At 40.1% G+C, this 27,247-nt stretch overlaps 1 protein-coding gene across 3 annotated transcripts in view; it reads left to right on the top strand.

Moving 5' to 3' along the window:
- Positions 1 to 16,413: 16,413 nt before the first annotated feature.
- LOC147619413 (myosin-1-like) overlaps positions 16,414 to 27,247 on the top strand; it is a 64,433-nt gene continuing 53,599 nt past the window's right edge. Inside the window, exons 1-2 of one of the 3 annotated variants that reach the window (XM_086773055.1) lie at positions 16,415 to 16,734; positions 16,821 to 17,509. In XM_086773055.1, the coding sequence (XP_086629181.1) occupies positions 16,910 to 17,509 (600 nt within the window). In that variant the 5' untranslated portion in view covers positions 16,415 to 16,734; positions 16,821 to 16,909. Of the gene's footprint in view, positions 17,510 to 27,247 lie in introns of all 3 variants that reach the window. The other 2 variants (XM_086773056.1, XM_086773054.1) reach the window with 2 other exon arrangements.

Here is a 27,247-nt window from a genome sequence, read left to right as displayed (position 1 = left end):
AATGCATATATTTCTAGTCAACGTTAGAACTTCCATAGACTTAGGAAGGAATGACATAATGCTACATCCAAAAATCCTCATGTTTTCCCATCATAAAACAATCTAATTTTTTCTAAAATCTCTCCCCAATGATACCACCTTTCCACCAAATGGCTTATCTAAAAATGATACATCTCATAAGCTCCTATTCTCAATGCTTCAAAATCAAAATGATGCATCATAGGAGCCTCTCCCAAATAATAAGCTTACAAACTCTCAAAACCTCTCTAAGCTATCCATGTACATAGATTTTACAAGTTGAACAATGATTTAGCTCCAAAGGTAACTTGAATCTTGAATGTGTTGTATGTCCATTTTCCAAGAGTAGAGAAGCAATATTCGACGACGTAGTGGCTAGAGTAACATACCCTTATGCACATAATCATGCAAGAAAGCACTTATAAAAATATATCTTCCCTAATCCCATGGGTCCATCAAAAAAAAAATGTCACTTGCATTGTTATAAACTACATGCAACACCAAAGCAATGTATTGGGAATCTATTAACGTTGACTCCATAGCACATGTAGGTTGGATTGTTAAACTATATCAAAATCTCTCTCTTCCAAAGCAATACGTTTCCACCCCAAGACCTCCAAATCAATTCTACGCTAAGGTATTCCATCAAAGTTTGCTAATGTTTGTCCTTTATCTCACAAAGATTCTTCCAGATACAAGAATACATGAGTTTTAGCTAGATGTTCAATACCGAGAAACTAACCCATGCTTCTCAAAAAAATGTATAGAAAATCTTTTATCATTGCCTCTTGAAATATCTTCCACAATGTTCCTAGAGAGGAAGGCTCACAAAACAAGAATATAGTACAAAAAGGCATCTCACTGCAAGGCATCTTGTATGGGTGATGCTTTATCCATACATGCAACCAATTCACAGTCATCTTCTAATATCTCTCTTTGAATGCAAGCTCCCTTGATGGAAGGAAAGACATAACCATTGAATGAATGCAAATCTTTAAATAACTTACATAGTAGGTGAACAAAGTATTGATCACCTACTGAAGGTACAAAGTACATGCACCCTCTAGTGTTTCATTCTTTCTTTTGGTCCATTTCTTCAAGGTGGATTTCAACCCCATTGTTGAGGAAAATTGATATACAATGTATCATTTGCTTTAAGATGTTCGTTACATGTAAAGTATTCAATCACAAAAGTCTTTCATTTTACCTCTCTAGACAACCTCTGCAATATTATCATCACCTTTGAAGATAACATTCACACCCCCTTGTAAGTGAACATACAAATGTGTCTAGCTTCTCATTATGCAAACCATTCAATCAGAAAATTATTTCATTTTCCCTTTGGACTACCTCTGCAATATTATCATCGCCTTTGAAGATAACATTCTGACCCCCAGGTAAGTGTACGTTCAATTGTGTCTAGCTTCTCATTATGCAAATCATATTCAAAGAGTCTCCAACGTGCCTCTGACACACAAAGACATAATGTGCATCCAAGTACCTCTCTATTTCATCAATGACTACCCCACTAATGTTAGCATCACCACATTATATAGTCCTTAATCTTGCCCCTTATAAATGAACTTGCCTCTGACACACAAAGACATAATGTGCATCCAAGTACCTCTCTATTTCATCAATGACTACCCCACTAATGTTAGCATCACCACATTATATAGTCCTTAATCTTGCCCCTTATAAATGAACTTGTAAAGATACTTCACTGTAGTGATATTATCGAGCATATTTCCACATTTATATGTACATTATATATGACTGAAAAAAGGGTTATATGGCATAACCAATCTATTATTATCAACGTTACATTTTTTTACTTCTACAATTCTTCCATTTTTGCGATGCATACACACAGGGTAATCCACTGCTATCCACATTAGTCTCTTGTGAAAACCTATGTGGATAGTTTCTTATGCATACACACAGGGTAATCCACTGCTATCCACATTAGTCTCTTGTGAAAACCTATGTGGATAGTTTCTTATGCATTTCCCTTCATTGATACAAACTACATTTGGATTGAATGGTCCGCAAGGCCCATGGATATTATAATGCAAGATAACATCATGTAAAGTAGTAGTAAACATATGCTTATCAGGCAATTCTACATACACCAATCTATCATAGTCTTCGATGGTCTTAAGTTTATGAAGACTATCCATTATCAATAACATGTGTGAATGTGGCGATCCTCTTTTTTGAAACTCAGTGATTGACCGCTAACACATACCCAATCACCTTACCAAAAAGCTCATTTTTAAGGATATTTTTCATCAACAAAGACCTCAATGGATTAGGTGATTCTATGAATGAAGGAAGAGACGCATGCCCATGTTTATAACAATATTTGGCAAGAACTTATGCAACTAATCTTTTTTTCACTCTCCCATAATCATGCTCCACAAAACCTACACTCATGTGTCATCCCTCCTAATAAATCAGTGGCTTGTAGTGCATGAGTATGCCAAAGCCTACATTGCTGCATGTATACCTGGTAAAGGTGGGAGTTCATGGAGGATAGACAAAGTCCCTTCCTTTTATTAAATACGTAACTTGGAATTTATATAACACTCTTTCCTCTTATGGTATTAGAAAATGGTACTTCTCTTTCATCATAGATAGAAAATCAAGACATTGTAGTTGCATCATTCACAAATTCTAATACTCTCATCATCTACCAATGCTCTTTCACCCCCTTCACCGCTACTCTCTCATCAATCACTACTCCCTAATCATCCTACTACTCTCTCACCCTTCACCAATACTCTCTCATCAACCCCACTACCTCTACCAACACTCTCTCACCCTTCACTAATCCTCTTTAATCATCCACTCTAATCATCCAATACTACTCTCTCATTTTTTGCCACTATTCCATGATCATCCGTCACACTACTCTCTCACCAAATATAGTGGCATCCTTGTTAGCTTCATTTGAAGGTGAAAGTTCTCACTCATAATGTGCAAACATGATTCAGATAACATACATGTATCAATAACTACAACCCTTCTTGTTGAACCCTCATTATCTACATTAAGGCATGCCACTACTATCTCATTATATGCCATAGCACTCTCATTATTTCCATTTATAAATAGCCTTCTTCTTCCATTAAAAGAAGTTATGTCAGTAGAGCCAATGCCATAATTATATTAACTATTGTAGGACAATCATTACTTCCATCAACAATTACTCTTATTATTACATTATAAGAGGTCTTGTTCCTAATGAAGTGTAAGTCTCAAACTTTCAGCTAGTGACATACCTCGACAAACTCCACTCATTATTTCCCTTGTTAATTCTTTCATCAAAAGAGTCCTATTCCTAGCAATATCACATGACAAAGGCTTATAGTAGTCTCCAACATTACCACTGATTGCCAAATAGCCTTGTTAGACACCCTTTGATAAGAGTAACTTGAGATCTCTTGCTACTAAATCAGTGTGCGGATGTGTTGAAGTTCCTCTTGTCTTGTTACTTATCTATGTGCTTCACTTTAAATTAGATGATTCTCTTACGTCATCACATCACCAATATTACATATAATATTATGCCTCTTTCCATCATAACAATGAGATGCATCTATTTGCACTTACTCTTTTTCCAATTCTTCCCTATTTCCTTGGAGCATTCAAGGAAATTGTGCAGAGAGGATGCCTCAAAGTACCTAACTCTACCATTCTCACCAAATTTCCTATTTCCAATTAAGTATTCAATTGAAATCACACTCTTAAAAAATTCGAGTCTCCCAAAAAACATATGTTGCATGTATCCATATTCATGTGTTTGTGCTTGTATGCACATATTATATGTCTATCTGTACATGCAAAGTTTCCTCTTCTGTCATGAAGTTTAAATTGAGTATCCTAAAAAGCATATGTTGCATGTATCCATATTCATGTGTTTGTGCTTATATATACATGTTATATGTCTACCTGTACATGTAAAGTTTCATCTTCTCTCATGAAGCTTTCTACAAACTTTGTATACACACTAAGAGAAAAATAACAATAAAGCATAGCCTACATGCAGGAAGAAAGAGAGATGCAAAATATGCAATGGAGAAAGATGCAAACTATGCCACAAAGTCAAGCAATATAAACATCACAAAGAGCCCTTTCCACTCTATACACATAAAAATGGCTCAAAGATAAGTATGGACTTTAATTTGGCATCCTTCCATTTATGTTCACAATGAAAACATAATGTATGAGGAAGTGTTTTTTTTTTGTTCCCAATCCTTAATCCTTCCATCTACATACATAGTATATATACACAATTGAATATTTAAAAAATATACTAAAAGGGGATTCATGTAGAGTACAAACTCATTATCTTTATGATAAAATACTAAATATTAAATAAATAATAAATAATAATAATAATAATGTTTTATCATATTTATGCATACATATGTATATATGCATGAACTATCTATCGTATTTATATACCTGTGTGTGTGTGTGTGTAAATATCCAATTATTGAGGTTCTTGCATTACTAAGCAAAACATACATACATAATATACATATGTTGCATGTATATATGCACGTATCCATATTTATGTGTTTGTGCTTGTATGTATGAAGATACATGACATAAGCCTATTTGTACATGCAAAGTTTCATCTTCTCTCATGAACTTTTCTATAATCTTTGCGTATACATTAAGAGATTATAAATCTCTCTCTCTCTCTCTCTCTCTCTCTCTCTCTCTCTCTCACACACACACACACACACACACACACACACACACACACACAGTGTGTGTGTGTTTAGAAATTATAAGTCCAAAAAATAAAGTTCTTTAAGCATGCATAAAAATCCCTTATGCACTTATATCTATACTCTTACCAAACTATTTGTGTTTAGAAATCATAAAGTCTGAAACATAAAGATCTTATGCATGCATAAACATATACTTAAGAAGTAAAAGAATAAGAAAGCAAAGTTTTAATAGCCTACCTCAACATAGCAAGAGAGACACAAACTTGCGAGGAATGCATACATAAACTATGATAGAGTCAAGCAATATGTGAACTCCACAAAAAGCTAAAGTACCTACATTGATACACAAAGTACACCACATGAGAGCCCTTTCCACCCTATTCATACAAAAAGCCTAATCCTTAGTCCTTACACATATAGGAACAAGACACAAAAACCTTAGTCCTTACACATATAGGAACAATACACAAAATCCACAATCCTTAAACCTTACATCCATAATCCTTAAAATACATTTGAAGGTAAAATACACACACATGCACACATGCACACACACACACACACACACACACACATGTGGCACATTTTTGTGATTATGAATATGTCTATACACACACACACACACACACACACACACACACACACACACACACATATAAGAGATTAGAAAACCATTCTAAATCATAAAATCTAAAACATAAATATTTATACATGCATAAACATAGACATAGGATGAAAAGAATAACAAAGCATAGCCTATATGAAGGAAGCAAGAGAGATGCAAACTATGCAAAGGAGAAAGATGCAAACTATGCAAAGGAGAAAGATGCAAACTATTTGATAGAGTTAAGCAGTATGGACACCACAAAGAGCCCTTTTGATCCTGTATACCTAAAAAGAGTACATAGATAAGTATGGGCTTCAATTTGGCATCTTTCCATTTGTGTGCACTAAGATTAACATAATGCACGTGGAAGTGAAATGTTTTTGTTGCTTGTCCTTAATCCTTACATTTACATACATATATATATATATGTATTAAATAATATATTTAAAGGTAGTTGATGTCATTATAGATAGATATGACTTCACAATATTAAAACATACTAAAGGTAGTTGATGTCATTATAGATAGATATGACTTCACAATATTAAAACATACTAAAAGGGGATTTCTTCCATGTGAAGTATAATAGAAAACATTAGTATGGACTTTAATTTGGCATCTTTCCATTGGTGCTGCACACACGAAGATTAACATAATGCATGAGGAAGTGAAATATATTTGTTCCTAATCCTTACTTATGTTGTGTGGTCTCCAGGTGATGGCCTCTATACACCACCAATAGGCACACAAGGATGAAAACAAAAGGGATCACAACTAGGGGATGTTGAAATTCCAGCTCCAAGGGCACCAACTGACCTGGCAACTATCCTCCTACCACCAGCTGACTCTATTAGCACTGTAGAACTCTTCAAAACCCTTCCAACCTCCCATCCGGTCCAGTTGCCTATTTCAGATGTCCTCCCAGGTCATCTCTCACCTCCAAAAGCTCATATATTTCCCCAAAGAGCCTCTCCTAAATAGAGCTGACCACTAGCTAACCAGATTCCACCCTAGCAGAACCCTTTGATTCTACCTTCGAAATCCTCTCTCTTGTCCTCAGGCAGAAAACCGTCCTCTAGACCTTCAAAGTGTCCTCTAACTATCACCTGATCTTAGATCCCAATCCCTAGGACCTCCCTAGATCCCCTGCTCTGTCGACCCTCTTCTAGTTGATCTCAGTTGATTTCTACCTCAGTAATCTAACTCAGAGCCATCTGACTCAGAACCCTTAAATGGATCAGAATCTTTCCTCAGGTGTGCACAGACTTCCTCGGACCCTCAAACAACTCTAAACTCGAAGGGATATCACATTATTAGCTCCCTACTACTGACAGCTGCTCTACGGGGTCATAGCTGCCTCAGAACCGGTTGTCTTCTCAAGGATGTTAAAACCTACTCAGTCTCTCCTCTGTGCTCGCAGAGACCTCTAGATACTTAGAACACTTGAATCAAGCCTAGTCCCAACCCTATGACCACTTAGTTGATAGCAGCTGAATCATGGCTGCTCCAGAAACTCTCTCAGCCCACTTGCCCTTATGACTACTGATTGTTGCTAACAGACCAAACTGTCAGCTCTGATCCATACGCACTTCTCTCAAGCTCAAACAAGTCAGGGAAAGCCCTCTGCACCTTCAATCGATCCATACGCAATTCTCTCAAGCTCAAACAAGTCAGGGAAAGCCCTCTACACCTTCAATCGATCTAATTGATGTCCAACTAACACAGAAATGGCTCAGAACCTTCATTTCTCAACTAACAAACTCTTAGTCAACACTAACCAAGATCCAACTCAACATATACAAATATCCTTTTTTCCCACAATCTCAATCAACAACCACACATATCCCATCATAAACAACAAGACAACGGATAAATCCCAAACTCTCATATTTTTTCATATATACTAAACAACACTATCCCAACAGCACTGGGACCTGGGCACTAAGAAAAGAAGAAATCACAGTGAACTCATGGATCCCCCTCTGGTTGATCCTTGTGGCCGCCTTTTGAAGCTTCCACTTTGGCAACTACTATAGTCAAAGTCTCTATAACAAAAGGGATACATAGAAAACCCGAAGTCACACCTCTAGGCCAATTCTTCAATCTTCAATCACCCTCTGCTCTGATTCACTCAGATCTTCCAGCACTGCACTATGTCTTTCTTCTTAAAACTTGAACAAAATCAAAAAATTATCCAAGCTACAAACTCAAACAAGAAAATAGCAATGCAAAAGACACAATTCACTGTAGTCACTTCACTAGTAGTCTCTCCAGCCCACCCCCCTCGGTCTGTATTTTTAAATGAACTCCCCTGCTATCTTGAGCCCGTTGTTGCCGCCTCCTTGCCTTCTTCTAGAATCTACATCACCCATCTTCCATGATCACCCATGCTCTTGCTATTTTGATTTACGCACCTACGCCTTTTCTCCCGGTTGCCATGTTGCCTTTCACTAGCTTGGATTCACCATACACAACCTTTCGTACTTTACATCCATCTAGGCATTGGATTTTGGAGAAGTCATAGATTCTCCCCACAACATCTAGACATACATAACATATACACATACACAATAGAATATTTAAAATTTATCTATATCAAATACTACATTTAAGGTGGCTAATGTCATTTTAAATTATTGATAGATAGATGCATCTTCACAATAATAAACATACTAAAAGGGGATTTGGGCCATGTGAAGTATAAAGCCATTTTCTTTATGATAAAATACTAAATAGTAAATAGAAAATAATAATAATAAATTTTCTATCATATTTATGTATACACATATGTGTATATACATGAAGTATCTACCATTTTGCATTCACGTGTGTGTGTGACTAAACATTACTAAGGTTCTTGCATTACTAAACATAGTATACATACATAGTATTCATATGTTTATGTGTTTATCACATGCCTGTTTATATATGCAAAGTTTAATTTTCTCTCTTGAAATTTTCTATAATGTCTCTCTCTCTCTCTCTCTCTCTCTCTCTCTCTCTCTCTCTCTCTCTCTCTCTCTCTCTCTCTCTCTCTCTCTCTCTCTCTAGAAACCATAAAGTCCAAACATAAAGCTCTTATGCATGCATAAAATCCTTATGCTCTTATATCTATACTTCTTATCGAACTATAATAAACTAATCATGTTTAGAAATCATAAAGTTTAAAACACAGTTTTTTTGCATGCATAAACATAGACTTAAGAAGTTTAAAAAATAGTTACCTTTCAACAAGTAACGTCACAAAGGCATGCTTCTCCAAATGACATGTATCTACTATACAAGCATGGATGGCTTCGACAATCTCTTTGATTTCGTGGTTTGCCTACTTTCATCGCTTTCACCACAAATGTAATGATCAAGATTGGCAAGCAGGCTTTCCACATTCAACACATGGGAATTAGTGTCGTTGGACCAAATGAAATATGGTTTTTGAAGTTACCACTCTCTTCCCATATTGAATCAATTTCTTCTTCGTGCTATGTGGCATCCACTTAGCAGAGCTTTTCAATTTCCTTTTGCATCACTTGAAAGCATGCAAAATTCATTGTGACTTGCCACTATCTCCTCTTGCTTTAGGTTGCTGAGGTTCTAGACACTCTTCATGAAGGCTTCTATCATCGATTTTGTAGAGAATACCTCACAACAACTTCTTCGCTATCTAGTGATGGGTAGGCCAAGCGGAGAAAGGTTTCCCTTTTATTAACTCGCTACTAGTGCCCCCCATCTAAAGATGTATAGGTGAGTTAATGGAGTCGAGGTTTTGCTCAAAAGTTTTTTTGTGAATAGTGCATGAGTGGGACTTGTCTCCATCACTCCTTTGACTCCGACTTGGACTTGACACTTATGCCTATACCACATTCTGCATAGGCAACTTTGGCTTCAGTTTTATGCTTGCCTCTCTAGCACAAGTGACTTGACTTTGAAAGTGTCACAAAGGATACAATGTGGTGTGCTTAGTATTTACACTTGGGAACATTTTTGCCTTTTGTAACCTAACTCTTGAGATTTCTTATGCCCTTGGCATGGCATTTATCAATCTTTTAACTCACCCTATACCTGCTTTGGTGTGACATGTTGGTGCATCATCATTGAGCACGATGATGATTTTTTAATGCCCTTTTATTCTCCTCCTTTGGTGGGTTGCACCCTTGAGCGGGCAATAGCCAAATGTCTCTCTTCTTGGTAGTATCCTTGGGCTTTTAAAGAGTTTTTTGTGATCACCCATCAATTGTGTGGCTAGATCACCCTTGGGTTTGTAGCTTCTCCCTTTCTTTGGGAGCCATATTGGCATCCATTTACAGGCTTGAAATATTAGCTTTCAGGATCCCTACCTGTTTTGGCCTTTTGACTATGGTTTTTGGAGAAGTAGAGGGTATTGTTTCTGGAACCATTGAGGCTTTTGGGACCCACATTGATCATTTTTATCATTTGGGTATCCTCTAAGAAGTGGAGGTAGCAAGGATTGGAGTATCCTTGGTAGTTCTTTGGCTTCTTACCCAAATCCTCCTTGGTTCTAGCTTCGGTTTCACATCCTTAGGGTTGATTGGTTTGTTGGACTTGGTTCTAGCTTGGGTTTCACATCCTTAGGGTTAGTTGGTTTGTTGGACTTAGTTCTAGCTTGGGTTTCACATCCTTAGGGTTAGTTTTGGTTTGTTGGACTTGGTTCTAGCTTGGGTTTCACATCCTTAGGGTTAGTTGGTTCCTGATAAGATTGAGAAGGGTTATTTCAAATGAGACTTCGGGCTTGTCAATAATTGTACTTACCGGCTCGATAGGACATGTTTATAATAAAGTGAGCAATTTATGGGGTCATAGTTTGTGTCATCTAGTCAATACTGCAGTCATGTTTGGCAATCCATTCCCTCCTAAGGATGATTTCTTATGTCATAGTTCCTAAAGTCATGATAAAGAAACTACCTTCCACTTGATAAGAGTTGATGTGGAAATAAAGTCATGATAAAGAAACTACCTTTCACTTTATAAGAGTTGATGTGGAAATTAGGATTTCTTACTCCTTCACATTCATTATACAGTCCCAAAATAGTTTACACTATGGCTTTGTAGGCTAAAGGATAGGTTTGTCTAATCAGGTCAAAGTCTCACAAGACATCAAACTCTTTCCTACTCCTATATCTAATTGAGCAAGTTAGGCTATATTCTTTTGATTTGTCTAAAGTCTAAACAAAGCCTTACAGTATTCAATTCTTCCTAATTGAGCAAGTTAGGCTATATTCTTTTGATTTGTCTAAAGTCTAAACAAAGCCTTACAGTATTCAATTCTTCCTCATCCTTATCATTGTCTACCATTCTTAACAAATAGCTGCACTTGTAAAGCCTCTGAGTGGTATGACTATGTCCTCCTTGGAAGATGTTTTTTCTCCTTTCATATCTATCATTACACTGCAGTTTTAGGTGATGTAATCCCTTTAGGTTCTGAGACTATGGAAGATATTGTTCTAATAGGAATGATATCATTTTTATCTTTGTCAAAGAACTGGGTTTTTTGGGTTCTTGTTCCATCGTAGCCAATAAACGCATCCTTTTTTCCTCCTCATCTAGGCGAGGAAATGAAAAAATGCAAGTTTCTTCCTCATTAGGGCTAGGCAATGAAACAGTGGAATTTTCCTCCTCATCAAGGTCAAGTAATGAAACAGTGGAATTTTCCTCCTCATCAAGCTCAAGGAATGAAACAGTGGAAGTTTCCTCCTCATCAGGGTCAAGTAGTGAAACAATGAAAGTTTCCTCCTCATGCTCGCACCTTTTACAGCTATGTCCGTTATGAAAGATGTTTATGATTTTTGAATGTGCTATTGTATTTAACCCTAATTCATCCATAAGCGTCCTAGTCACATCTCTATAAGAACAGCTTTTTAGGTTTTCACCTATCATCTTATCAAAGGTATTTCATCTCTTCATAGATTAACATCGTTTGACACATGAATGAGTATCCATAAATCACATCCTAGTTCGTAAGCCTATAATAGCAAATGTATACTCATAGACTAGGCTACATGACATTACTTCTCCCGCTTTTAAAATTCCTATGGGTGTTCCACAGTTACTCTCAATTATTTTTAGGATAATTTTTTAAGGTTTAAGGGGCTTTCTTCCCTATCTTTGCCACATATCTTTGGTCTAGATGAGCCAACAATTTCACATATTAAATAATAATATTGTACATAAATGCATTTTTTGGTATGTAATAAAAAGCAAAACATTGTAAAGTTGTGCTTGACCATAGAATCCAAACTATCACATGGTTATATATGATATATATATAACCATAGAATCCAAACTATCACATGGTTATATATGATATATATACCATTTGAGGCCTTCTATATTAAACCATTTATTATTTTTTACATTGACATAGAAACCCTCTAGAAACTTACAATTCGGATAGATTGTACACATTTTAAAAACTCATAAAAGACAATGATACAAGGTACATGTCCTTTGGATATAGCAATGTGTTTGTTTTATTTCCCATCACTATGTGTTTAGACAAACTTTATGCCTGTTGCATGTGGCAAGTGCCCATGAAGGACTTTGAATTAAGATTTACCTTTGAGCACAGCTTTCCTCTCCCCATGCTAAAGGAATAGATATTATAAAACAAGGGGCATGCTATACAGGCTGGTGAGCCCATTTTTCAACCACCACCACAATCAAGGAACTATTGTGATGATGTGACAGCTTTGGTGTTGAGAATAAATTTGTACTTTAAAAGGTTGAATAGACCATTGTGTTGGTGCCTTAGCAATAATAACGAGTACTTGTCGAAATGGCCAATGAGAAAAATCATTGTCAATGTACACACAAGAGAGGGTTCTCATTAGGGATCCCTTTAATTTTTCAAAAGCATTATAGCCACGTGTGCGTGTGCATGTGTGTGTGTGTGTGTGTGTGTGTGTGTGTGTGTGTGTGTGTGTGAGAGAGAGAGAGAGAGAGAGAGAGAGAGAGAGAGAGAGAGAGAGAGAGAGAGAGAGAGAGAGAGAGAGAGAGAGAGAGAGAGAGAGATGGTTTTCAGATGAGCACCTAAGGAAAAGGAATAGAAAACCGTCATGAACACGAAACCCATAAAAAACAATCATAACATGGATATTATAGATATGACAATTTTGTAATTCTTTAAACACAAAAGCAATCATAGCATAGATAATTATAGATATTAGACTTTTGTGACTTTTTAAGTATGTTAGGCTAAAAACTCAAATAACACTATTTTGATTTTGGAAGGCCTTGCTTTTGGAGCCAAAAATCATGTTTAGGATATAGAAAATTACAACTTTTCTTGGAAAAGAACTAAATGAATTGAAGTTGCTACAATATAAAAGGTTGAAGCTTTGAAGATTGGCAAAAAAAGTATCAAATAGTAAGTTGGTAAAAGAAAATTGAAGCCAAAAGGTCCTTTACTAGTTGCCTTAAATTGCAATCCCTTTTTTTTTAAGGGGCGAGGGAGAATTACCGAGTGGCAAGCCCTTGCCCGCTTGGGATGTAGGTTCGAACTTCCCCCCTCTATGTGTGTACTCTATGTCCTCACAAAATAATAATAATAATTGCAATCCCATTACTATCTTTAAGGAAATTTGCAAGCTTTACGAATTCAATTGCATAAAATTCACTAATTCAATTGCATAAACTACACTAATTCAATTCCAAACTTCACTAATTTAATTGCATATACTTGTAGAGGTTGAATGCTTGTTGGAGAAGGTTGAAGCACACCACTTAATTCATAGGATAAGGATATAAAAGTTTGCCATATTATTTAGTGTATTATCTCTAAGTATGAAACTTAAAGATGTACCTTGGATATTAGCAACTCCCTATAGTACTTAGAATGTGACTATTTGAAATTAATTACACTATCCAAGGTACTTATAGATACCTTGGATATTAGCAACTCCCCTATTTGAAATTAATGCTAGAGACTCACTAAGATGTTTATTAAGAGGCATTCCTTTTAAAAAAATGTGACGTGATTTAATTTCCATTGAACTAAATCAAGCTACTAAAATATTATAGAAAAGTCCACACTCTAGATATTGGTTTTTTGAGGCCACGACCTTACATGAATGCTAAAAAGGAGCCAAGGTACAAAAAAGAAAATTATGATTAACTCATGAATCCCCCCTGGGCATTAATCTAATATAGCTCAACCCTTTTATCCATCACTATTTGTGTAAAGTCCAACCAACTAGTAAGAATCCATGCCTAAAGATCCTCTCCATGGACCATGGCATAACAAGAGCTAAATGCCCTTGCTTGGGATGTGAAAGCAAAAGATGCATGGGCATAATTGAAAAATGAAGCCACTCTAGGTATCTTGTACTCCAAGAAAAAAAGAATAAAGGACCATATAAGTGAAGAAATTGACCCAACACTTTGTTGCCATATACATTGAAGATCCATACAGAGTCCATTTAAGAACAAGAAAGGTACCCTTAAAGTGAAAAACTCTTTTGAATAGTTGACATACCATAATCTAGAATTTTGAGATAGGAGGGGCAAAATAACAAAAAGGAAAGAACTTCACAAAATCTTGCATACATGAATTTTGTGCCATGCATATTGAATCATAATGTGGAGTTTTTGAATTGTTCAAATTTTGTGGAAAATTGGGCGAATAACATTTGACCATTAGTGTGGCAAACAAAATCATCATTACATATGTTGACACATGAAACATAACAACTTGTGTATTGGGGCTCTTATATCTTCAAAAGTCATAAAAGTGGGCTTCTATTGCTTGCCATGTGCACTTGGTGGAGCCAAAAGAATGTGAAGGGACATACCAAATAACCTTTTTAGTTTGTACAATCAAAAAGCTTTATGATGGTACAAGAATGGTATGCACAATAGCTTAAAGTAGGTAAGGTTTCCCCACCAATGTACGTAGCTTTGTGGGATGCTATTGTAGGTAAGGTTTCGCCACAATAGGTGATGTTTCCCCACCAATATGCCCACCATGTGAAATGTTATCATAGGTAAGGTTTCTCCATCAATGCTTTTATCCCTTCAATTACTAGTAGTAGGTAGGTTTCCAGTCAAGTTGCCAGCTTGTGGGTTTCATGCTTATTTGCAAGACAATTAGCTTAAGGTGTGACATGTGTGGAAGTAAGCTCACAAATAGAGGAGCTCTCATAAGTGTTGGTTGAGGATCTCTATGTTAGAAAAAGGGGAAAAAATCACACGTCTACTTTTTTATATAATAAATTGAGAGTGCCGTTAGGGTAGATTTGAACTAAATACTTCCTTGTAGAGAGGGGAACGGTTGCTACAATTGAGCTATAACCTAGGAGAAAAAATTGATAGGTCACCAAAATAAATATTTTGAGAGTGGAAAAGTTGTGTCTTTATAACATAACTGTATGCCTATTATTTAAAGTGGTCAAGTTAATTAATAGGCATACAACGCTAAGATAACATAACTGTATCTTTATAACATAACTGTATGCCTATTAATTAAAGTGGTCAAGTTAATTAATAGGCATACAACGCTAAGAGAAGGTGGCATGCGGCCACCTTATCTTAGCCTCTCTATAAGGATGAGTTCCACATGGCGTGAATTGGGAGACTCGGGCATGAAGTTTGGAGGTTTGAGGAGGGTAGGCTCCTACTCGTTGAAGATGAATGAGGTTACTCGTATTAAATAAAGTGGTCAAGTTAATTAATAGGCATATTATATAAAGGACGAGTTTCATGGGACTGCTACGTGGCAAGAATTGGGAGGCTCGGGCACACAATTTGGAGGTTCGAGGAGATGAGGAGATGAGGAGGTTGGAGGAGGGTAGGCACCTACCCTCCGAACATGGGCGAGGTTACTCGTATTAGTTAAAGTGGTCAAGTTAATGAATATGCATACAACACTAAGATAAGGTGGCGCGTGGCCACAACCAGCCCATTCTACCTGCTCATGCTCATCGAAGAGAGACGGATGAAGAGAGAGAGAGATATTCACGAATCATGATTACCCTACTGCTTCCTTTGGCCTGCCCTCTTCCTCTTTGTGTTCTCCCTCTTGAGAGTTTCGCAGCCCCCTCACCTTCTCATGCTAATAGAGACAAGTCAGAGACATGCAAGCTGAGAGAGAGAGAGAGAGAGAGAGAGAGAGAGAGAGAGAGAGAGAGAGAGAGAGAGAGAGAGAGAGAGAGAGAGAGAGAGAGAGAGCTTTCCCACATGATGTGCGGTAGGAGAGGGGGATAAAGAATGCATGGTTTTGTCAAACTTGCCAAAAGAGGAAGATAACTGTACGTAATGAACCTTAGGAAAACCTTATGAAAAAAAGACTATTCTCCCTTCGTTTAATAGGGTCCTTGCTCGAAGAGCTTGGGATGACCCAATTTTTATAACATTTTAGCTATAATTTAATTTCACATGTAAAGTAATTGTAAGAATAACAAAAAAAACGGATTAAAAGCCCGAGTAATTGTAATTTAATTTCACATGTAAAGTAATCGTAAGAATAACATTTTAGCTATAAGTTAGTTTCACATGTGAAAGTAACATAATTTAGTTTCACATGTGAAATTAAATTAACATAATTTCACATGTAAAGTAACATAATTTAGTTTCACATGTAAAGTAACATAATTTAATTTTAGCAATAAGGCCTACACATGCATCCTTTCCTTAGTCAAAAATTTGACTATCCGTCTATGGCAGGGGTTGGTGATCGAAGTATTCGAGGTGCCCTTGATTTCCAAAGGTTTAATCCAAAAAAAAATAATAATTAATAGCATAAACAAATAAATGGCTTATCTCGTAAGAATTACAAAACATTTCAACGGTGGGCGGGGCCCAGCTGGCGCTTCGGACAGTGGGACTAGCCAATTTAAATTTGCCACGCAATCCACTAATGATTTTATAACACGTGGAGATTTAAAGACCTGCCACGTGAAGAGCATGGGGGCTCATGAAATCCTACCTGGCGCCCTCGGGCCACGTCATAAGTTAATCGGCAGCCACGTGGCAGAAAATTGACTGCCCAGTCAGCCACCATGTCCTCGTGTGGTGCAGTGGGTTTTAACTTTTCAGTAGTGTTGTTTTCCGCAGAGGGCTCGTCGACCGCCATAGCCATCGAGCTTCAAAGCCCAACTAAACCCCACTTGCGCGCGCTCTTCCTTCGTAGCGCCGGATCTGCTTTTCACTCACCTCTCATCTTTCCTGCACGCCTTTCGCCTTCCCGAGGAGCACTGAAATCTTCCCCACTTTCTCATTTTGCATTTACTTTTCTCATTCCCCCCTGAGCTTGCTCTGCTTTGTTCCCCCGTTCAGCTTGCTGCCCTGGTTTTTTAATCCGATCGCCGGTTGTCTACTGCATTGCTTCGGTGGAGTTGGAATCGCCTGCTTCTTGTAGGTTGCTCAACTTGCTTGGTTGCCTAGCTTTCTCCTTCTGCCACTTGCACGCTGCTTTTATAGTTTGCGCGGCGCTATTGCAGGTATCTTCAGAGTCTGAGCTTCGCGCGTTTGATGAAAGAAAGATTTTGGGTACTGAAAATCTGTCGATCTCGGGATCACAGGCAGGGAAATGGCCCGCAGTACGCTGGAGCTATTGTTGGAGTCCATCAACGAGAGAGACGAAACGCCCCCAGACCAGCTTCCTTTGCTGCCTCAGAGGCCCACATCGAGGGCTCGCTTGCCTTCAAGAAGAGGACACCCACCGCTGCTTTTCGCCGACCCAACCTGTGACCGATCGAACGGCCATATGCGACACCAATCCATGGCAACTAATGCTACTCCGGATTCTTTTCTGCATCCGAGCAACGCAGAGAAGCAAGATTCGCACCGCGGGGCTAATTTGCTGCAGGAGGGTGTTGCCGCCGGCGGAATAGTGGGCACTGGACGGAGCTCGTGGGCGACGGAGGTTTCCGGTGTCGGACAAAATGGGCGGGAGAAGGAAACGGAGAATGGAAACGAGTCTGCGCAGAATGCAGCAGTAGAAAAAATTATGGTAGGCCGAGCTAACGGACAAGAGGAGATGATGAAGAGGGAAGGAGAAGCTTTGCCGGAGTCTAACGGTGATTCTGTGGAGCAGAAAATGCATTCGCCCAAGAAGCAAAAGCAAGAAGCTGCTTTCACTACCTTGAAGAAGAGGAAGAGGGACCATCGCATGCACACTCTGAGAAAGGTGCTTAATCTTGTCTTCCTACTGCTTAATCAGTATTAATAAAGGCGCTCATCGTACTGCTTAATTATTATTAATAAAGGGGCTGATTGTATTATCTAAAAGGTGCTTAATCATGCCTTCTACTGTTGTACCAATTAAAAAAACTTAAAAAGATCGGTGCACCTGGCCCTGGTGGTTTGTACGGCACTTTTCAACCGACCAGTGAAATAGGGGTTAGGAGAGCTGGCCCTATCCGCATATTATCTGCCATCGTGTTTGCTTGTCCCTATGCTCTTGTCCGTGCTCTTGATTTAATAAAAAGAGCCCTTGCTATTCCCTGTCCGTGCTCATATTGAGTGTAACGTCAAGTCGCCACTTACATTGGCTATAAAGCCTTACAAATACTAAATTGGGACTAGGGGCATGACCATCTACAAAACCCATAAAAATCATTTGTTAGGCCGTAGATAGTTTCAGGCACATGGGTGTGTGGGGGCTCCGAGAGCTCTAGCCCTTTCCTTTGGACACACATCTATTAAAAGCTACGCAATTCCTACACCAGAAAACAAAATTCACTCGTGAAGTCCTTCCTAGGCAAACAAGCTTTATACATAATGTACCATTGTATTGGTCAAACTTCCCATCTTCCAAGCTTGTAATTTTGGACATTGGTTTAGACACAAGCACAAGTCCTACTCACTGAAATCCAACCGAAGTCTATAGGAGTCTCGCTCATAACTAATGATCTCGGGATCAAGTTGAAAGTTAGTGACAATAGTACGATCATCCAGCACGAATGGTGTACTTTGAAGCAATGTCTTGCAAGTGTTTGCTCCAATGGTAATGGAAATTTGGGTTCCCAATATACATGCTCGACATCTGCACAAAGTACTCGCTCTGACATCCTTTCACAGTGTGCATTGTCTTTGACTATGACTATGTGTGTTGGCTACCACATTCTCCTTCCCAGGACATAGTCGATTTGAAAGGTAAAGTTGGACAACAAATTGGACGAGTGAAGTTGATGTGGAGATAAATCTTGTAGGGACTGTGAGTTAGTTTTGAATATTTGATAATGTGTACACATCCAGAACTAAGCACTAATTATATATTGCTGAAGGGCGTGCACCACCACAAGCAGCTCTTGGTCATGTGATACTATAACGTGGCACCATGGTGCCCATGCCGCTGCTGCAACACTGTGCAGACCAACAGTTTGGCCAACATTTCCTCTGTCACATGCACAGCATGTGGACATGTTTAATCCCCAGTTTTAGGCTGTGATTAGGAACCTTTTGGGGCAGTAAATAGACCATTTTAAAGCTAGGTATTTTGCCAAGGCAGTTGGGCAAGTGCTAGACAAGAAAACCGTTTTTGTATCCTAAAACATGCCAACTTTTGGTCTACTGGCCGGCTGCATTTTGTGTTTTGGGGAGTCTATAAACAGGGATATTGAATCCACTTGTATTCATCTGATTGCAGGTTTGTGGGACAGGTCATAGGCATAGATGTTACCTTTTTGGAGGCCATGTTGGCTAGGATCTATGTACATATTGATACATACAGAAAAGAGTGTTACAACAACTTCTCTCTCTCCTCTCTCTGTTCATCTTTGCGTTTTGCAGAGTTCTTTTGCATGTGACATTGGTATCAGAGCCGGGATGATCCCAAGGTATCATCGCTGCCCATGTCCCACCCACCCTTACTTCATCGCGCAAGTATGAAACCCTCGCCAGTGCCTTGACCTTGTGGTGGTGTCGACCAAGTGGTGGCATGGATGATCCTAGAGGTGCTGAATTGCTGCATGATTGGAAAACACACAGTACAAACATAGCTGTTTTGTGGTCCCTAGAGGAAAATGCAGCCAAGTGGTTCTTCAACAGCAAGTATTGCGGTGGAGCTAGAATGAGGGCAGCCATGGGGTATAGAGCCCCTAGGTGGGGATCATGGGGAATGAAGCTCCCAGATGCTCGCAGCTCAACCCGGTGGCCATGGTACAATGATGAGTGGAGGAACAAGGGGTTGCAGGTTTTCAAGAAGGGATTAAGCTCTCAACCTAAGAAAGGTACATGTCTTCACTGAAGGAGGGGACAAGAAGAATAAGTGAACAATTTTCAACGCAGAATAGAGCATTAGAAATTTGAGCAATCCAAGATTGCGGCACAAGATTTTCAAGACTAGATCCAAGTGGTCAAGCGTGGCTCGAGTTTTGGAAGCAGGATGCTAAGGATGGAGTCCATTAAGGGGATGATGTCAGTCATCCAAGTTCAGTCGGATTCCCGTCATCAAACTTAGCAATAGGGCATGTCACATGCACAGCATGTGGACATGCTTAATCCGCAGTTTTAGGCTCTGATTAGGAACCATTTGGGGCAATAAGCAACCTAGTTCAAAGCTGGGTATTTTTCCAAGGCAATTGGGCAAGTGCTGGACAACAAAACAAGGTAATAAGGCATTATTAGATCCGTTTTTGGTTTCCTAAAAGCTGGTCTACCAGCTGCCTAGATTTTATGTGATTTTGGGAGCCTATAAATAGGCATATTGAATTTGACTTGTATTCATTTGATCCCATGTTTGTGGGAAAAGTTATAGGCGTATGTGTGACTTTTTTGGAGGCCATGCTGGCTAGGATCTATGTACATGTTGATACAGATATATAGAAAACACTGTTACTGCAACATCTCTCTTGTCTCTGTTCATTTTTGTGTTTTGTATAGTTCGTAATGCAGGTAGTATTCTGCATGTGACATTGGTATTAGAGCTTGGATGATTCCAAGGTATCATCACTGCCCATGTCCCACCCACCCTTACTTCATCGCGTAGGGATGAAATTCTTGCAAGGTCTTCACCTTGCGGTGGTGTGGAGCAAGTGGTGGCATGGATGATCCGAGAGGTGCTGAATTACTGCATGTTTGGAAAATGCACAGTACAAAGGTAGTTGTTTTTGGTCCAAACACTGGACAGGAAAACGCAGCCAAGTGGTTCTTCAACATCAAGTATCTGGTGGAGCCAGAATGTGGGTAGTCAAGGGGTATAGAGCCCCCGGGTGGGGATCATGGGGTATTGTCACGTGCACACATGTAGCGCCATGATTAATCCTGCAGGTAGGCTCATTTGGCAGTAGGATATGACAATCGGCAGCATATTCAGCACAGGATATGACAGTTGGCAGTAGTTAGACCTACTCGGCAGCATCATATTGACAGTTGGCAACATGAAGACCCCACACATGAGAAGCATAGCATTTAATGCTACATTTTCCTCAGCCATGGAAATCCAGAACTTGCCGACATCATCATCAATGGCCGACCAGCATTTTACAAGACTATATAAGGAAGTAGCATGTTAGTTCATTGATCATGTCACTCCTTTATGGAGTTTGGTCATAGAATAGTAGCAGCCAATAAGTAGAAGTAGTGAGAAGAAGTTCTGTTTGGAAATCATACACGGAACCTTTTTTCATGTATGTAATACAATATACTAGAAAACTACTCTCTCTCTCTCTCTCTCTCTCTCTCTCTCTCTCTCTCTCCTTTCATCATCTTGCATTAAGCTTCCTACTGGGTGCTTAATGGTATCAAAGCTTCCTACTGGGTGCTTAATGGTATCAAAGCATCCTACTGGGATTAAGGCATGAAGGCTTCCGGTATGTCTTATTGGTATTAGAGCATCAGGTGCAGCCACATATTGAGCACTATAGGTCCCAAGAAGGTGTGTAGTTCAGTAGTGGAAGATAACGCAAGCAGTTAAAGTATTGGAAGGTCAGGCATTAGGCCAATCCTCAACAGTCAGCCCATGAAGTAGGTGCTCAAAGGAGGACCTTAGTAACTTCTTGGGAACAAGGGGAGCAACCTTAGTGTTGCCATGATCAACCTTATTCATCAGTTATAAGCAAGTGCGTTCAGGGACAAGGGTATGTAGGTAAGTTGGAACAAGACGCACATTCCTAGTCATGGAGTGGAATCAGAGGCAAGATAGGAGAGTATAGTTGCCAGGGAAGAAGTAAGTATGACAAAGAATCCCAATGAAGTGAAGGGAGGATGACGTTATCTAAAGTCAAAGACAGCAGAAGTTGGATTCCCGTCATCAAGCTCAGCAGGAGGGAATGTCACGTGCACACATGTAGTGCCATGATTAATCCTACAAATAGCCCCATCTGGCCATTTGACAACAATATTAGGTACATTTAACACATGCATCTTTAGCATATGCGTGCATCATATTCAACATAGGATATGATAGTTGGCAGCAGTTATGTCACATGCACTCTGCACTGTGGTGCACGGTGACAAGATGGCTTATCATGAATGCAACACTCTACAACAGTAGAACCCTTTAGGATTTGATATTTGTCGTACGTTGTGACTCCGTTGTAATCCTCAGTCCAGGATATGTCAGGCACGAGCTACGGAGGTCATTCCTCAGTCTTAGTGAGTCAGTCAGTCAGTCGAAGTCCCTTAACCTACTTGGATAGAATCATTCATGCATATAGATGTCATAGAAGCCTTAGGGTTTGCATCAGGACATGTTTGCATTTTGCATAGCATTCATCCCATATGCATTTAGACCACCTAGACCATTGCAGAAGCCTCAGAATATTATCTGGTATTTTTTTTCATATTTTATAGTATTTATCTGGCATTTTTTTCCATTATTATCACCATTATTCATTTATTTGCAAGACATGAAGCGGTGGGCCAGTTTCAGCTAGCTGACTTGCTCATGTAGTGCATATAAATAGCATCACTTGCTCATCCTATCAATTATCTCATAATTCAGCATCAAAGCCTTTAAGCGTTTGATCCTTCAGCACAAGGAGTATAAACGATTGACCATTCAACATAGCATCAACAAAACACGGCATTCAGTTCCTTCAGTATTCAGTGTTTTTAGCATACAACTAGTTTCCAACATTCATATCATCATCGTTTTGCTACAGCCCTTCCGGTGAAGGTGAAACGCACACATTCATTCATTTTCAGCGTTTCACAGTCTAGAACCAATCCCAATTAGCCCATATCTCAGCCTCAGATTTCCAGCCTTCCTACATTCCATTGGAAGAGTGCATTGGCTTGAGATCAGTCATCATTGGTGCTTCTATAGCCATGTAGAGTTCAACCCGACTCTTGGTCTTTCAAAGATCTTGTGTTTGGCTTATCTTCAGTCCAAAGTCATTCTCTTCAAAGATAATGAAGCAAATATTGCTAGCAATAGGAGGGGGCCCTTCAGTGGTTAATTTCGGACCCAATCTAGTGTACAGTTCTATCTCTCTCTAAATCTCTTAAAGTTTGAAGTGCTAAAAGTGGATTGCTAAAGACTTGTGAAACTCAGGATAAAGAAGGCGATGTAAGACTTGAGTGACAAGATCCCTTATTATGCATAATTTTATTGCATGTTACAAGTTATACTTACTCGATAGCATCATATGGACAATTGGCAACAGGAAGACCCCACACATGCGAAGCATAGCATTTAATGTTACACTTTTCTCAGTCGTGGACATCCAGAACATGTTGATAGCATCATCAGTGGCCGACCAACAGTCTAGAAGATTATATAAGAAAGCAGCATGATAGTTCATTGATCATTCACTCCCTTATGGAGTTTGTGTTAGAATTTGGTGCATCTCAGTGTATGTGGGCAGTACCCATTTTATGGGATTTTATATATTTTTTCTCATGTTTAGTGAGTCGTGGGTAGTTGGCTGTCCCAAAGGCAGTCGGCTAGCCTCCTTGCTTCACTATAAAAGGGGTCTCTCATCATCACTTGTATTTAACCATTCCCAAGCACTTGTTCAACACTCCTTGCTGGCTTATTGCCATTATAATGCCTTCATGCTATTATAAAAGGTGATTTTGTTCACAAGCTCTCTCTACTCTCTTGTTTTGTTTATGCTTTTGCCTGTGCATTCTCCAACATGGTATTATTCGCTTAGGTTCAGGTTGCTTCATTCTTTTGCAAATTGCTCGCCGTCTTCTATCTTGCTGTCTGTTTTGCTTCCATTACTTCTCCGGTTGCAGACTAATCTCCTTCAGTGGTTGCGGTTCATTACCTTGCTGCGTTTTCTGGTCCAGCCCTCTTGTTGCTGTTGGCCAGCCCTCCAGGCGTCGTTTTGATTCTTCAGAGGTAAGTTGCGAAGTGTGGCTGTGTTTTTTGGTCTAGCTAGTCCTCTCCTTGTTGTGGACCAGCCTTACAGGCTGTGTTTTGTCCTACACAGGCAAGTTCTTGGAGTTGTGGTTGTCTTCTACTTCAGCAGTAGGTGTGGTGAGCTTCTTGCATGTGGTGTTGCTAAACAAGGGGCACTACATCTCCTTCCTCCTCCACGAGTCCCTACTCTTTCGGTAGGAGGTTCCCTGTGGTTTCTTGGATTGTTTTGTTGCTGTTCAGTCTCTGTCTCTCTTAGGTTTGAGAGGGGGCTGATTGGTTCTGGAGCCTCGCTTCGTTGTAAAGCACTTGAGAGAAGTCTTGGATGAAAGAGTGCACAGAGCGGAAGCAGAGTGGCACTAGAATGTGCTGAACAGAGAGTGCAAGAGAGAGATATGGAGAAAACTATGCTGAATATACTGAAGCAAAACAGTCCCAAGCAAGAGACACTACAAGTCTCGTAAGTGGGGAAGCAAAATATGTACAAGACTGAATGAACAATGAGAGGCCAGCACCCACTATTTATAGTAGGGGTAAGCTGGCCGATTGGAGCTGCAAAACAGGCCGACTGGAGCTACTGGACAAGGCCGACTGGAAAATGCCAGAAAGGTTGGAAAAAATTCCAAAAAATACGAGATAAAGGGGTGGCCAGCCCACAATCAAGGGCATACAAATGGGACCAAAAGGACACCAGAAATGGGCAGAAACTGGGGATGAATGTGCTAACACCCCCTCTCAGCACCAGATGCTGAACATAACTCCGAGAAGCCGAAGAAGTCGTCCTCTGTCAAAGACAAGAAAGCAGCAGCACAACAGGTACCAGGAAAGCTTCACAAGCAATCTCCACAGCAGCTCAGCTACAAAAGTAACAGAACAAGCTTCCAGGTACATTGTTCTTCCAGAAGAAATCAACCATGAAGGTTGCATCGTGTTGTTCCAAATATCGGTGCCAAACCCAAATATAAACACAGTGTCATAGGAATCCCTAGAAGCCTGTAGCTCCAAGAAGATAATACCCTCAAAAGAAAGAGTCCATTTGCTCCAACTCTGTACCAAGAGTAGCCAAATGCTGTGTAATAGCACCCTCCTCGAAGGTCGGCGCCAGATGTAAGAACTCAATTGCTCCCTTTGAAAACTGATGTCGGGACTCCACAGACCCAACCAAATCCAAATCCCAATCCTTCAATCCCTGGAAGTACCATTGTGCCCCAGGCACGGTCACGGACATACCTGACCACAATCCAAAATCCTCACATAGAGTAAGGGAAGTAGGAACATTCACAGTAGTGGTAACTGAAGTAGTAGTAGCCTCCTCAATAGCATCACACAGCGTAGAAGCAGGCTCCTCCATAGAAGGCAAAGGGACCAGTAACACATCTTGGTCACTGGTTGTCGAAGAATGAGTTGGAGGCGAAGCAATAGGAGAAAAATCCCCCTCAGAAGCTGTGAGCAAGGATAGCCCACTATCTTCCTCAAAAACATTACCAAAGATATCATCCTGGCAAGGAAAAGTATGCCCAGAAATTAAAGGCAGGGAAACAGGAGAAACAAACTCCTCAGATGCAGTGAGCAAAACTGGTCCACTATCCTTCACTGTAGGAACATCTCCAAAAGAAGTATCCATAAGATCACCGGCTGCAAAGCACCCAGAAGCAGAAAGCATCTGCTGATCATTGGCATCACCATACAGGTCACAAAGCAACTGCCACACATAGAAGGTAGAAGCATCATCAAGAGCATAGATGAAGTGTCGAAGAACCGAATCTTGACAATTCAGGAGGAGAAAGCCATAGATCTGTCCGTTAGTCTTCCTCCGGCGACACACATCCTCCGCAGAGGCAAGGTCCGGCAAGCACCGATTCTTGTACGAGAGAAACTCCATCAAACCATACTCCCTGAGAATAGAAGTAACCTGCAACTTCCATGACTGAAAGTTACCACCATGTCATCCTTGATCCAATCAATAGAACCAACCCTCATAAGATAAAAACTGTCCAAATCAGAAAACGCTGATATAGGGTCTTTCCTCCCACCAAAACGCAGCCCTAAGAGGCTGGACAGCACCCGAGAATATGCTGTAAGAGGGTGCAAGAGGGAAAGGCAACAACAAGGACAGTAGCTTGGGCTCTCCTCAAGAAAAACGCACAAATTCTGAAGAAGTGGCCTCCACAGGTACCAAGAGTGCCACCAAAGCTTGAAACACCACAGACCCCCTCTGCAAAGGGGAAAGCCCATTGGAGAGGAAAACGCAGTACACAGAAGGCTGCTGTCCTGAAAAAACAGGCTGCTTATGTCCAATCTCCACGTGGAAAAGAAAACGCTGATCAAAGAGTACCTGATGGCTGTGTCGGTGAAGCCAAACTGTAGGCGAAAAGACCAGCAGGTGCTGTCCAGAAAACGCAGCAGCAAAGGGCTGCAAATCTGAGAGAAAACGCAGAGGAGAGGGTGCTGAAAACAGTGCTGAATCTGGGGCAGCAAAGAGGTTGCTAAACCGGGAGCGATGATACCATGAAAGAGTGCATAGAGCGGAAGCAGAGTGGCACTAGAATGTGCTGAACAGAGAGTGCGAGAGAGAGAGAGAGATGGAGAAAACTATGCCGAATATACTGAAGCAAAACAGTCCCAAGTAAGAGACACTACAAGTCTCATAAGTGAGGGAGCAAAATATGTACAAGACTGAATGAACAATGAGAGGCCAGCACCCACTATTTATAGTAGGGGTAAGCTGGCCGACTGGAGCTGCAAAACAGGCCGACTAGAGCTACTGGACAAGGCCGACTGGAAAATGCCAGAAAGGTTGGGAAAAATCCCAGAAAAATACTAGAAAAAGGGGTGGCCAGCCCACAATCAAGGGCCATACAAATGTGTAACACGCGGAAGCTCTGGGAGTCTTCTTTCAGCCCTAAACACTCCTGGCAACATGCTGATGCAAAAAACGCAGATATAGAGAGAGTAGAGAGAGAGAGAGGTGCTGGAAATTCAGTATATTGCTTTAGTACAAAAGGTACTCTTACACACAGCCCTAGGCTGTCTTCATGAAAAGGGTGATAAACACCAAAATTCTGGTCCCTACTTGGACCCTAAGGATCCAATCCTTGAAGGACTGAATGCTAGAACTATGAGCATCTTGGGCTATTTATAGGCCTTTGGCATGCTTGGGGGAACTGGCCGACTGCTAGTCGGCCAGCAGTCTTGCCCCCTTTAATCCATAAATTTCAACGCTGCCCTTTGGTTGGCCAGCCGCCCACCTTCTGTAAGCAGCCGACTGTCCCTTTTCCCTTGTTCAGTTTCAGCCGACTGTCCCTTTTCCCTTGTTCAGTTTCAGCTGCGACAGCTTCTTGCTTGATTCTGGTACAGTCGACAGGCCTTCCTCTTCAAGCCCTCCAGCCTTGCTCCAATTCCTACACTGCCAAACAGCACTCTGTGCTCCATGTCCTAGTCGTAATACTCTTTTTCTTGGCTGCCCCTTCTGGATTTAGCCTTGAAAATGTCCATGGCATTTATCATGCACATGACATCCCCCTCTGCTAAACTTGATGACGGGAATCCAACCTGCTCTTGGATGACTGTCATCATCCCAAATCTTTTCCCGAAGTCCCTCTGTCATCCTTCCAT

Source organism: Cibotium barometz, chromosome 33 (assembly GCF_041138505.1).
Source record: "Cibotium barometz isolate CiBa-2024 chromosome 33, ASM4113850v1, whole genome shotgun sequence".
Taxonomy (NCBI): Eukaryota; Viridiplantae; Streptophyta; class Polypodiopsida; order Cyatheales; family Cibotiaceae; genus Cibotium; species Cibotium barometz.
The sequence above is the reverse complement of the archived record's forward strand: the minus strand, read 5'-3'. Positions and strand labels throughout refer to the sequence as shown.